This window comes from Lynx rufus, unplaced genomic scaffold, assembly GCF_022079265.1.
Source record: "Lynx rufus isolate CCGP_SWC_20201006 ecotype Redwood Valley unplaced genomic scaffold, mLynRuf1.p SCAF_8, whole genome shotgun sequence".
Taxonomy (NCBI): Eukaryota; Metazoa; Chordata; class Mammalia; order Carnivora; family Felidae; genus Lynx; species Lynx rufus.
Genome location: NW_025814896.1, coordinates 28,303,499 through 28,315,495, shown reverse-complemented (window position 1 = coordinate 28,315,495; position 11,997 = coordinate 28,303,499). Strand labels below are relative to the sequence as shown.

Sequence of the window (11,997 nt, the reverse complement as noted above, 5' to 3'; positions counted from 1 at the left end):
ATGATGAATAAGAAAGAGACGTGGTAGGAGGAGGCAGAGGAGGAGGAGGAGAAAAGAAAGCTCCCTGATGCTAACAACCTCCAATGTGTCCAGGGGTCAAAATCTGAGCGGACCAATCAGATTCCCTCTGTGCAGACTCTGCCGTAGAGAAATAGCAGAGGGCGAACTCTTTTGCCGTTGGAGTGGAGACTGAAAAGATGCAAAGACCAGAAAGTAAAGCCCAGGCATAGTTACGGGAAGCTGAAGCCACAAGGTAGGTCAGAACAATCCCGAGGCCCCCACCCAGAAGCTCTGATTCAGCAGGCTGGGTGGGACCCAGGTGTCAGCATTTCTAATGGGTGCCTGGGGAGCTTCCCACAAGAGACTGATGGGACCCACTCTGACAAGGCGAGTAGCAGGTCTGTGGAAGGAGAATGAACTGGTGTTTGATGGGGTGGTACTCCCTCCCCTATGCTTCCCACATTTCCCAGCCTTTTGCTGGGGCAGACCGCATGACTAATTCTGGCCAATGGGCTGTGGGCAGAAGGGACATACATCAATCACGTCTTGGCTAAAGTATCAAAGAGCCAGTGTGCGGCTCTCCAAATGTATCTTCCCTGCCGTGGCATCGGGTGACCTTCCGCTAGGTCCCCTGACCACCCTACACATGAGAAGGGTGGGGTGAGCAAGAAGCAAACCTCGGTAGGGTTGAGGCCCCGAGATCTCAAGGTTTGCCTGTCACAGCCGCGGAGCTGAGCCCACCCGTCAGTACCACACTGTGACACCGCCGTGCTGGAGCCACAGAATGAACTCTTGCACATCCAGACCTGTCCTTCACCTCCGAGCGTTCCTGCCCTTGGGCGGTGATGACATCCGACCTCTCCTATCATGCCACCTGTCTTTACTATAAGCCCCACCTGAGTTAGTGCCTCTGCCTGGCAGCCAGTGTGCCCAACCAGAAGACCCCCAGCCTTCCTGGTGTGGTGGCTTTAAGACATGTCTCCGGACTCGTTGACACCCTCCCACCAAGAGGTGGAGTGGTGTTCCTCTTGAGTAGGAGCTGGTCTTAGTGTCTGGGTCCTACCGCACAGAATGCAGTGCATATGACACCGTGTGACTTCCAGAGCTACAGCAGAAAGGCTAGAGAGCTTCCCTCTTGGCTCCGTTTGGATGCTTGTTCTTGAAACCAGCTACCATGCTGGGAGGCCGTAGGGAGAGGTCCCGCGTAGGTATCTCAGCTGATAGCCCCCGCGAAGGTCCCAGGCAACAGCCAGCATCTGCTGCCAGACCCATGCCTTTGAGGTAAATGGGGCCACAGCCACCATGAGACAGCAACCACTTGAGGGACCGACAGCCAAGAGTCGCCAGCTGAGCCCAGTCAATCCCCAGGAACATGGGAAACGCGACCTACCGTGATCACGACGGGTTGTTGCAATGAGAAAATGATTGTTGTTGTTTTACATTGGGGGGCAGGTTAGTACACAACAGTATGCAGCCACCACACCCGGGCTCTGCAAGGTGTCACCCCTGGCCCAGGACTGGAAGCTCTGGCGTCACCGTAAAGGTGAGCCTCTGGCCATTTCTCATTCGTCACAGTGTAAGTCCCGGGCTGCCTGCCCTAAGCCACTCTGGCTGTCACATCTTCAGTGGCTCTTCTCCCCGCTCCTCATTTTTTGGCTTCCAACCTCATCATCCTTTTTCACATTACCTCCTCTCCTCCCCCTTGGATGCGAGGCTTGGGTGTATACTCCTGTGTTGGCTGCGTTAGCCGAGAAAACCCTGGATTTTCCTTTCTGAGACCAGGATCCACATGCCTCCTCTGGTGCCTACCGTCTGTTTTGGAATACGTGATTTCCAGCCCAGCCCTCTAGGAGCCCACGCCGAAGACGCCACTTCCAGTCCAAGCCCTGATGCCCCAGCCACTGGGCTCAGTCAGACTTTGCTCTGCCCGGGGATCAGGAACTGAACGTCAGTTCCAGATGCGGGGTCTTGGAGAGCAACCAATACCCCAGCAGAGGGGGGAGGCTCAGGGGCTCCAGGTCTGTCTTCCTCGACTGGTGGAGGGGCGGTTGCCAGGGGGTTTTGGTCTGGGGGCCCAGCTGTGGGAAGCCAGGAGAGGCACAGGGCGCTGGTGGTTGGCCCTGGGCGTGGCAGACCAGAGTCTTTCTACTTTAGAAAGACACACAGCCAGGCAGGTATCTCGCTCGATGATGCTTGCTAACAGGCTTGTCTCTCTGTGATAGTCAGAGTTTCACAAATCAGGACACAATCACACAACAGTAATGACAAGCTGCCGTTTACTAGCAGTGAGAACACTGCTGGGTCCAGCGATTTCTGTGCATTATCTCATTTAGTCTGACAACCATCCTATGAGGTCGATATTATTATCGTCCCTTCTTTCTTTCAGATGAGGTAACTGAGGCTCAGAGAGGTTGAGTAACTAACTGAAAAAAGCAAGCCAATGGTGGAGCTGGAATGAGAACCCGGGTTAACACCCACATATGGAACCAGGAGCATGCAAGTTAAGATCCCAATGCCATACCATTTTGCACCCATTCTACTGACAGCGATGAAGAAGGTTGACAATACCCAGTGCTGGTGACAATGTGGAGCAACAGGGACTCTCAGACACTGCCGTGGGAGTGTGAGTGGCCCCCACGGTGGAAAACACGTGCCTCATACTGAACCTCCAATTCAACCCTCCATTACACGCCCTGGAGAAACTCTCGTTCCCGTGGACCGAGGGACGTGAGCACCAGTGATCCCAGCAGCACTGATGGGAATAGCCGGAACTGCGACAGCCAGAGCCAGGCAGGAGACAGAAGCCACCCCAGTTATTTTAAGGGAGAGATTTTAATATAGAGAATTGCTAACTAGGTATAAAGTTGTTAACTGGGTGACTAAAGGGTTATAAAAAGAACTCTAAGATATAATGAAGGTAGCGCTTGCAGGAAGCGTTTGCCGCCCCCAGGGCTGAGGGTAAAAAGAGAAGAGACTGAAATTATTAAAATATAGAAACAGAGGAGGAGCCCTGGGGAGTAAACTTCAGATATTTGAGAAGGGAGCTCTGCTCAGCAGGGGCTCATGTCTGGCACAGAAGGTTCAGATGAGGCAGGAACTCAGCTTTAGGGAAGGAGGCTCCGGGCCATCCGGAGCTGGTGTCTCTGGCTCTGGGGACAGGGCCCCCCCACCCAGGGCCGGGCTCTAGAGCCTTGAGAAGGGAATCTGTGCAGTGAGATAAATAAGCACTTCTGGCTGGGTAGTGCTCCCTGGAGCTGGGGCCCACAGGCAGCTACAGAGAACAGAGATGAAAAAGTAAGCTTCTTCTCTGTGCTCTAGCCCTGCAGTGTCTCTCCAGGCTCACCCTGCTTGCCGGCAAAGTCTAACAAAGTCCAACCCGGAGCGGCTGGTAATGCAGAGATGTGGTTTTCGGGGCCCCACCCCCAGCATCACAGAACAGGGTTTTGTTTTTTTTTTTTAAGTATTTCTTTTTAGGGGCGCCTGGGTGATTTAAGCATCTGACTCTTGATTTCGGCTCAGCTCATGATCTTACGGGTTGTGGGTTTGAGCCCCACATGGAGCATGGAGCCTGCTTGGGATTCTCTCTCTCTCTCCCCTCTCTCTCTCTGCCCCTACCCCGCTCACACTCTATCTCTCTCAAAGTAAATAAATACACTTAAAAAAATTTTTTTAAGTATTTATTTTCAGTTGTGGTAAAATATAACATAAAAGTTGCCATTTTAACCATTTTTCAGGGTGCAGCTCGGTGACATCAAGTATATTCACAGTGTTATGGCCCCACCACCACCACCATCCAACCATAGAACTTTTCTCATCTTGCAAAACTGAAACCGTGGACCCTTTAAACAATAACTCCCCGCTGTCCCTTCCCTAAGCTTCTGGCAGCCAATCTTCTACTCCCTGCCTCTATGGATTGACTATGCAAGGTGCCTCATACAAATGGGATCGTACAGTGTCCTTCTGTGACCGGCTCATTTCACTTAGCATCATGTCTTCAAGGTTCACCCATGCGGTAGGACGTGCCAGAATCTCTTTCCTTTTCAAGGCTGATGGATATTCCATTTTAAGTACATACCACATTTTGTTTATCCTCTCAGCTGTGGGATAGAGAAGTATTTTTTTTTATATTATCAAACACTGTATTGTATTAAAATCCCAGGTTAGTCTGACTGTAAGCATTGTACATACAACACATCCCCCCCCCCTTTGCCTCTGTATACAACAGCTTTACTTTTCCAAAGCCAGAAAAACAATATTCTAACAACATGCAAGTCGATTCTCAAAAATAAAAAGTCTTACCAATCATTGGACCATCGTAACACAAGGCCTTTCACATTTTCACCTGCCTTATTTTTAAAGTCTTTCTTATAGGCAGATAGAACTTGTCAAAGTTATGACTCCAGCACTGCATACGACAGAGCATTCTCTCACAGCCCAAACCTCATTGTCTGAGGTTACAGGACTGTTGCTGCCAACGCCGAGTGCGCAAAATGCCCTTTTCTTTAGCGTTTCTCTTTGCTTCTTTGAACATCTGGGTTGTATTCTTCAGGATCGTTTCGGTTGCACGTGAGGGCAGCCCTACTCAAGTCAGCTTAAGCAGAAACAAATCGGGCATGTGTGGTGGAGGATGTGGTGGTGGAATTTCCTGGTTTCTGTCACTGGAAAGAATGGAGGAGTAACTCACACAATCAGGGACTAAAAAGAGCCAGCGCCCTTCCTCTCTGTCCATCTGTCCTGTGGCCCTTCCTCTACCCCCCCCCCTTTTTTTTCCTACTGAGGTCAAGTTTTCTTCACCTGGTAGGGAGAGCACATGGCTATTTGCAGCACCTCCCCACTCCCCCCCGCCTTGCAACCGCAGTGGAAAGAACATCCAGATAGCGATCCCAGAGAAGGACTGTGATTGGCTCTGTTGAGTCACATGCCCTCCCATTGGGCCAATCATGTTATTAGGGTGGTTATGAATCATTATTGGCCAGGCCTGGCCATAGGCCCATCCCTGTGGCTGGAGTGGTGACTGGGCCTGTTGCTTTCAGAGGGAGGAATGTGAAGGCCCTCTGGGAAGACAGAAAACAACTATGGAGTCACTGTGGGGTGGGGGAGGGGGCACTAATTTTCGCCAGGGCAACACCAAACATCCTCTTCGTGGAGTTCTTCCTTTGTCTTGACAATCGCCTTATGAGAAATGCCCAAGGGTAGGATTACTGCTTGCCAGAGGCCACGAATCCACTGGTGTTCACACCCGATATCTTATCTGTGCCTCACCAAAAACCCTGATGAGCCACTGAAAAGGAACCAATGACACGGAGAAGTTGAGTGATGGGTTCACGGACGCATAGCGGATGAGGGCAGAGAGGAACCCAGAGCCCTGGCTCCCCGACTCCCATTCCAGTGCTCTCTTCCAGCAGCATCACAGTCAAAAGCTTGGACAAGCAGGGGGAGAGTTCAAGCCCGGCCTCAGGCCTGGCCAGTTAGTCAAGGGAGGGAGCTTCGCCGGCTGTCTGCCCCTCGGAGGAGCTGGGCCAACGCCTTGGAGGAGATGGAGGGGCAGCCCCGGCTTTCAGAGCCCGCTCGAGCTCTGATGGGGGACGTCCCTCTGCTGGACGTGGCATCGTCCCAGTGAGCACTCCTAGCACGCAGTTCCTCCAGGACCCTGTGAAGATGCCTCAGCGTGAGCAGCAGTCTCTGGTCCTGAACCTGCATCTCAGCCTAGGAGAGAGAATGAGGGTGAGGGGGCTGGGCAGTCCCCAGAAAGCCTGTTCCTGTCGCTGGCTCCCTGGACACAAACCCACAACCTCACAGGAGCCCTGTCCACCAAAGCCTCAGTTTCTTCATCTGCGAAGCGGAAGGCATTCGCTTCCCTTTCAAGGCTCTCAGGAGGACTGAACGCGTTTGCCCGTGCTCTAAAATACAACGTGCTCAACTACCAAGCTCTGTGAGAACCTTCATCATCATCATGGTTAAAAGAAAAAAAATTTTTTTTAATGTTTATTTATTTTTAAGAGAGAGAGCATGAGTGGGGGAGGAGCAGAGAGAGAGAGAGAGGGAGGCACAGAATCGGAAGCAGGCTCCAGGCTCTGAGCTGTCAGCCCAGAGCCCGACACAGGGCTCGAACTCACCAGCTGTGAGATCATGACCTGAGCTGAAGTCGGACGCTCAACTGACTGAGCCACCCAGGCGCCCCAAATGTTATTCTTATTCACAGCCCCACTCTATGCCCTAATCCTCACTGCAACAAACAAAGCACTTTATAGGTATTAAAGTGAAAGCGACTTCGTGTTAAAACAAAGTAGAGTATACCTTGCAAGCAGGAGGGAGGAGCCCTTTGAAACAGCGATTCTCAACATAAGGTCCAGGGAAAGCTTGGGTCCCCAAAAACCCTTTCAGGGGTCAGGGAGGTCAAAACTACTTTCACTACAATCCTAAGACATGATTTGCCCTTTCCCTTTCATCTTCTTACGAACATAGAGTGGAGTTTTCCAGAAGGTACATGACACATGATATGGCATTTGATGGCATGCATAAGCGGTAAGATAATCCAGCAAATTTCTATTGTAATGAGCATACTATTGTTTGGGTTTTTTAAGTTTTATTTAGTTTGAGAGAGAGAGAGAGAGAGAGAAAGAGAGCATGAGTGGGAGAGAGGCAGAGAGACAGAGGATCCCAAGCAGGCTCCGCACTCCCAGCGTGCAGCCCGAGGCGGGGGTTCGAACTCACGAACCCTGAGATCCTGACCTGAGCTGAAGTCGGTCGCCCAACCAACCGATCCACCCAGGTGCCCCTACGATCGTTTTGGTTTGTGTGTGTGCGTGCGTGCGTGCGTGCGTGTGTGTGTGTGTGTTTAATGCATTAAGTAAACACTTGGCATTTCTCAGTTTGGGCTTCTCATTCTGTCAACACTGGTCAGCGTAACTCACATGATAAGATGTTAAAACTTCACTTTTCTGACTGGGTAATTCTTACACACGATACAAAATTGCAAAGCCACAAAGGGGCATGTAGTGTAAAGTTTCCCCCACGTCCTCCCACCCCATGCTGCACTTCAGTCTGCTCCCCCAAAAGGCACCCCGGGGAATGGCGTCCCTACTGTCTGTCTGTCCGTCTGTCTGTCCCTCCAAGAGGTCATTATTAACATTACTTCTCCATTAGGGGAGTATTTTCTTGTCATGACAAATTATGTCACCAATGTGAATGGAAAGCCACCACAGGCGAGCAGCAGTGGTCCCAACAGAGTAGAGAGAAAACCACCTTCTGAGAACACGGGGGCTCCCCAGGGCCACCTCTTCCTTGATGTTGGGGAAAACCTGAAGTCTGTGTGTTTTTGTTTTTGTTTTTTTTAGTAATTTTTTTTTCAACGTTTTTATTTTTATTTTTGGGACAGAGAGAGACAGAGCATGAACGGGGGAGGGGCAGAGAGAGAGGGAGACACAGAATCGGAAACAGGCTCCAGGCTCCGAGCCATCAGCCCAGAGCCTGACGCGGGGCTCGAACTCACGGACCGCGAGATCGTGACCTGGCTGAAGTCGGACGCTTAACCGACTGCGCCACCCAGGCGCCCCTGTTTTTGTTTTTTTTAATTGTAGGGTTTTCCTGATACACGTTGTCATCCAATCTTTGGCACCAGCTTCAAGCACGGGCTCCTGAGAACGCAGTCAGGCACGCGGCGTGGCCGCAGTGTTAGGGGAGGTGGGAGACTCAGTGCCTTTGGACTTGGCCGGAAACCCTGAGCAAACCAGCTTCAACAGGAGGCGGGGGTCCCACTCACCGGGTGAGGGGTCCTGGGGGCTGGAACTCTGCACTGAAAGCTCTTCCTGCCTCTGAAATGAATTCCCCTTAGCCATCAGACTGGTTTGCTTTGGCACAGTTCTCTCCCCTCTTTCAGGTCCCACCAGGTGTTTGGGGCTTCCGTGATCCCCATCACGTAAGGGCCACGGGAGGCGGGAGGGCCCTGAACTTTGTCTATGGTAGCGAGTGTTACCATTCTGTTCCCTCTGCCACGCCAAGTCACTGTCCAGGGCTGATCCCTCCCTGCTGGTCAAGTGAAGCCTCTTGGCTGGGCTCCAGGGGTGTCGTTATGGAGTTATGCGACTCCCTGTGATAGAAGACAAAATCGGCTTGACGGGGCAATTTACAAGACCGGGATCGGCAGGTGGAGACTCAAGGCTCCCATCTCTTGGCATCATGTGGAGTGAGGTGCTTGGGCCTGGGAGGCTTCCCCCAGCCCTGCCTTGTTTTTCCTCTTTATGTGGTGAGAGAGAGGTACCTTAGCAGGTGGAAATCGGACTTTGGGTTCAGGCACCAAGCCGACTCAGCGTGGGTGCCCGGGGTGCAGGGGAGCGTAGGGAAGGCCCCTGCCCCGCCTCTGGATCCCTGGGGACTGTGAGAAGCTGCAGCTCCCACTGATGGAGTCCCCCTCCCCCCCACACCATGAGAAGCCCTACCGGGTCAGCCCCTCCCACTGGGGTGAGGACAGGGTTGGGTCCCAGCTGGCCTGTTACCTGGCAACCGAGAAGATCATTTTTGGACAATCCCACCTGTCCCTCCCCTGACTAAAAAGCTGGGCTATTGGGATCCAAACCTTGGGTGCCTTCTGAGATTCCCTGAACCACTTCTTTCTCTCTCTTGGCCGGTGTCCTCATGAGCTCTGGGGCATCCCTCTGTTTTTGGACTTGGAGAAAACAGCACGAAGAGAGGCATACGGCCTGGCTTCCGGAGCAGCCAGCAAGGAACCAAGTAACGTAATCCATGAATTCAGGAGGGGTAATGCCCAGGGGGTGGACCTTTACCCACAGGAAACAGGAGACAGGAGTGAGCTGGGCAAGTACAGTTTCTCCTCTGTCCCCCTCCCCCAGGGTGCAGATTCCCCTTTAACCCCTGCATCCTGCAGAGAACATTGCAGCCAGGAAAACCGGCTGCGGAGAGAGCACTGGGCCTCTTGAGGTTCCTTCCGAAGTGGTGGCCTGCTTGTTGACACAGTGCATCGCCTCACATGGCATCGCCCTTTGCCACCACCCCCTCTTTCCCTCGTTCTCACCTCTCTAGGCTGCGCCTCCAAATATATCGTTCGTATCCCAATCCTTGTGCAGGTTTCTTCTCTCTAGAGGGCCCGGGCTAGGACAGTGGGTGTGCCCAACCTCCCCCTACCCCCCACCCCCGGGGCGAGGCTTGTGATAGCCAAGCAGACACTAAGGGAATTACACCTGCCTCCTTACCAAACTATGACAGTAACCCCAGCAATGTCGGTTCTATTGCCATCCCATTTTTATGGTAGGGAAATTGAGGTTTACAGGGGGCAAGTCACTTGCTGGAGGCCACACAGCAGCAGAGCTGGGCGCGCTCCCAGGACTCGGTGTAATTCTAAGGCCAGTCTGGCCAGCACTGCACCCAGAGCCTCCTCCTATGTAGGCCACGACCTACTTATCCCAGCACCTGAGACAGCGATTGTGTGCTTCATGGCTGGTATCAGAGGGGAACCTGTGGGGCCTATCCCCTGGTTCCAGGCTCTGCCCCCCGACAAGGGGCCCTAGGAGGGGGGCCCAGGGAACCTAGGAAGATATGGGTGGAGTTGTCAGGTAAAAAGAAATGCGAGGTCTTACCAGCTCCTTTCTCAGCCACTCCAGGGTCTGCCCAAGACTTGGGGTTGGCTCTTCTGCTGTTTCCATCTCAGTGTCCTTGGAGGAGACCTTGATACTGACCCGGTGATGGGCCCGAGGGGCCTTTGATTTGTACAGTCTCCTACCTGCTTCAAGCAGGGAGCAGGGTCTGCCTCAGTCACTGAGGATGGAGTTAATGAGAGCAGGAAGTGGCTTACGTTGGAAAATGTGGCTTTTTTTTTTTTTAAAGGGCTTCAGTGCTCTGAACGGTGTAAGGAGGGAAGGAAGGAGACCACTGGGGTATGGGCACCTCAGTGCCCAGTGGTTCCGGAATCCAAGGTCTGACGCCAAGAGGATCATAGTGACTGTAAAGCTTTAAATAATGACAATTATTACTATATGATTAATGATTAATTAATAATTATGGGACTAGGTGGCTCTTTCTGAAGGCTGGGTTTGCTCTGAGTGCTTTATATATATCTGATCCCATTTGGGGCAGATAGTGCATCCATGTCCCTAATCCCCTCCCTCCGTCCCACCTCTCCACAGAGTCTCGATAAAGGGACATCTTCACTTTCCAGGTCCCCTTGCTCCTGGAGTGTCCTTGCCCCCATTTCTAGAAAAGGAGATCAAAGCGGAAATTTGCTGTTAGACTTCTAAGAAAACTTATCTTCCCGATAAAAGGAAAAATGTCAATGAAGCTCCCCCTTGTACTCCTACTGTCTTCCCCTTCCTTCAGCCTGGAATGTGGATGTGATGCCTGGAGCTACGGGAATCGTCTTGCAACCTAAGACAGAGACCAAAAAAATCGTGGAGACATTAGAAACCACTGAGCACAGAATCACCAACAGCATCTGCCTATTATGTGAGACGATAAAACCTCCTTTTTAATTGGGCAAACACAGGCCAACAGATACACCATTTATTCTTCACAACATACTGTGAAGTGGGTATACTTTAGCTGTTTCTTTCAACAAACACGTATTGACATTACTACGTGCCAAGTTCTGCTCTCGGTTTTGGGGATATGTCCCCGAATCAAATGTCCTGGAGGACATCATAGTGGATAGAGAAAACAATGATCACATTGATATTATGATGAAAATACACAGGATCTATGCCTACACAGAGTTTAAAATAACTTATTCTGTCTACATGAACGAGGTACCCCAAACTAAGAATTAACATGGCGGTCCCAGATAAAGAGCAGAGGGGACCAGCAAAACTCATTTCAGGGGGACTTGCCCTCAAGCCAGGCTGCACAATCTGTCCACAAAGCTTCCCTCCAGAGGACTTCAGAATTCAGAATTACGAGACGCACAAGGAAACCATCAACCATAAGTGAGAGTCAGCAGACGCCATCGACAGCAGGGTTAGGCCCCTCTTTTCCGAGCAACTTCAAAGGAAGACAACAACAAAGTATTTTGCAAAGAATTAAATTCGTACAAGAAAGAATAAAAACATAAGGAAAAAGCACCGTTAAAAAGGCAGACTCGGGGCACCTGGGTGGCTCAGTTGGTTAAGTGTCCGACTCTTGATTTTGGCTCAGGTCATGAGCCAAATGAATAAACATTAAAAATAAATAAACATTTTTTTAAAAAGGCAGATTCACAAAAGAACTAAATAGAATTTATAGAAGCAAAAATGAAAGCAAACATGTATAAATGAAAGAAAAAAAGAGTGTACTTTTGGAGTAGTCCCAGAAGACAGAGCGAGGGTAGTGAGTACAGGACCTAGGGAGGCAGCCTGGGACTCTGTGGGAGGAAACTTCTGCACAGAATTCTGCCAAGCTGGCATTCAGTGGAGTGCCCAGGGCAGCCTGGATGCTGAGGGAAGGGGAGGAGCTCCACTGGCTTGGAGGCGGGACCTGGGGCTCCTTCCAAGCATGAGATGGACCAGACAGGAAAGGGTGGCCATTCAGGAAGCCAGGACACCTGGGTTGTAACCCCAGCTCTACCAAACTTTGTGTGTGAACTTGGACCTCATCCTTTCCATCTTAGGTATAATGAGATTCAAAGTAGTTACTAAATTGAGTTGTAAGAAATGTCACATTTCTTGTGCCTTGGGGTTTACAGCCTGAGATGCATTCTGCCACATGCAGAACAGATTTTGGGTGCAATTTCTCCTGGTTCCGTGGTCACTCTTTAGCACCAGAGAGGGTCCAAGAAACTCTTGTCTGCCACGTTGGCCAGAAACAATTTCTTCCAGGCTGTGTGTCACATGACCCTGTAGTGCCCCCAGCCGGAGGCAGCCATCTACAGATGGGACAGGACGGGGTGGTTTGTGGGTCACGGTGTGAAAGGAGCTGAGTCCGGGGTGGTGACCAAATGACCCAATCAGATCTTCTCTCTGAGAAGGTGAATTTGCAAAGATGGACAATCCAAAACTGAATTGTGTAACAAAGCTC

General features: G+C 51.3%; 1 protein-coding gene across 1 annotated transcript; it reads right to left on the bottom strand.

Moving 5' to 3' along the window:
• Nucleotides 1-5,472: 5,472 nt before the first annotated feature.
• On the bottom strand, nt 5,473-10,204 carry CUNH20orf202 (chromosome unknown C20orf202 homolog). Its single transcript, XM_047068357.1, has 3 exons — nt 10,130-10,204; nt 9,594-9,668; nt 5,473-5,706 (listed from the first exon to the last, which is right to left on the bottom strand). Exons 1-3 carry the CDS (start codon nt 10,202-10,204, stop codon nt 5,473-5,475), a joined length of 384 nt encoding a protein of 127 aa, XP_046924313.1.
• Nucleotides 10,205-11,997: the final 1,793 nt, after the last annotated feature.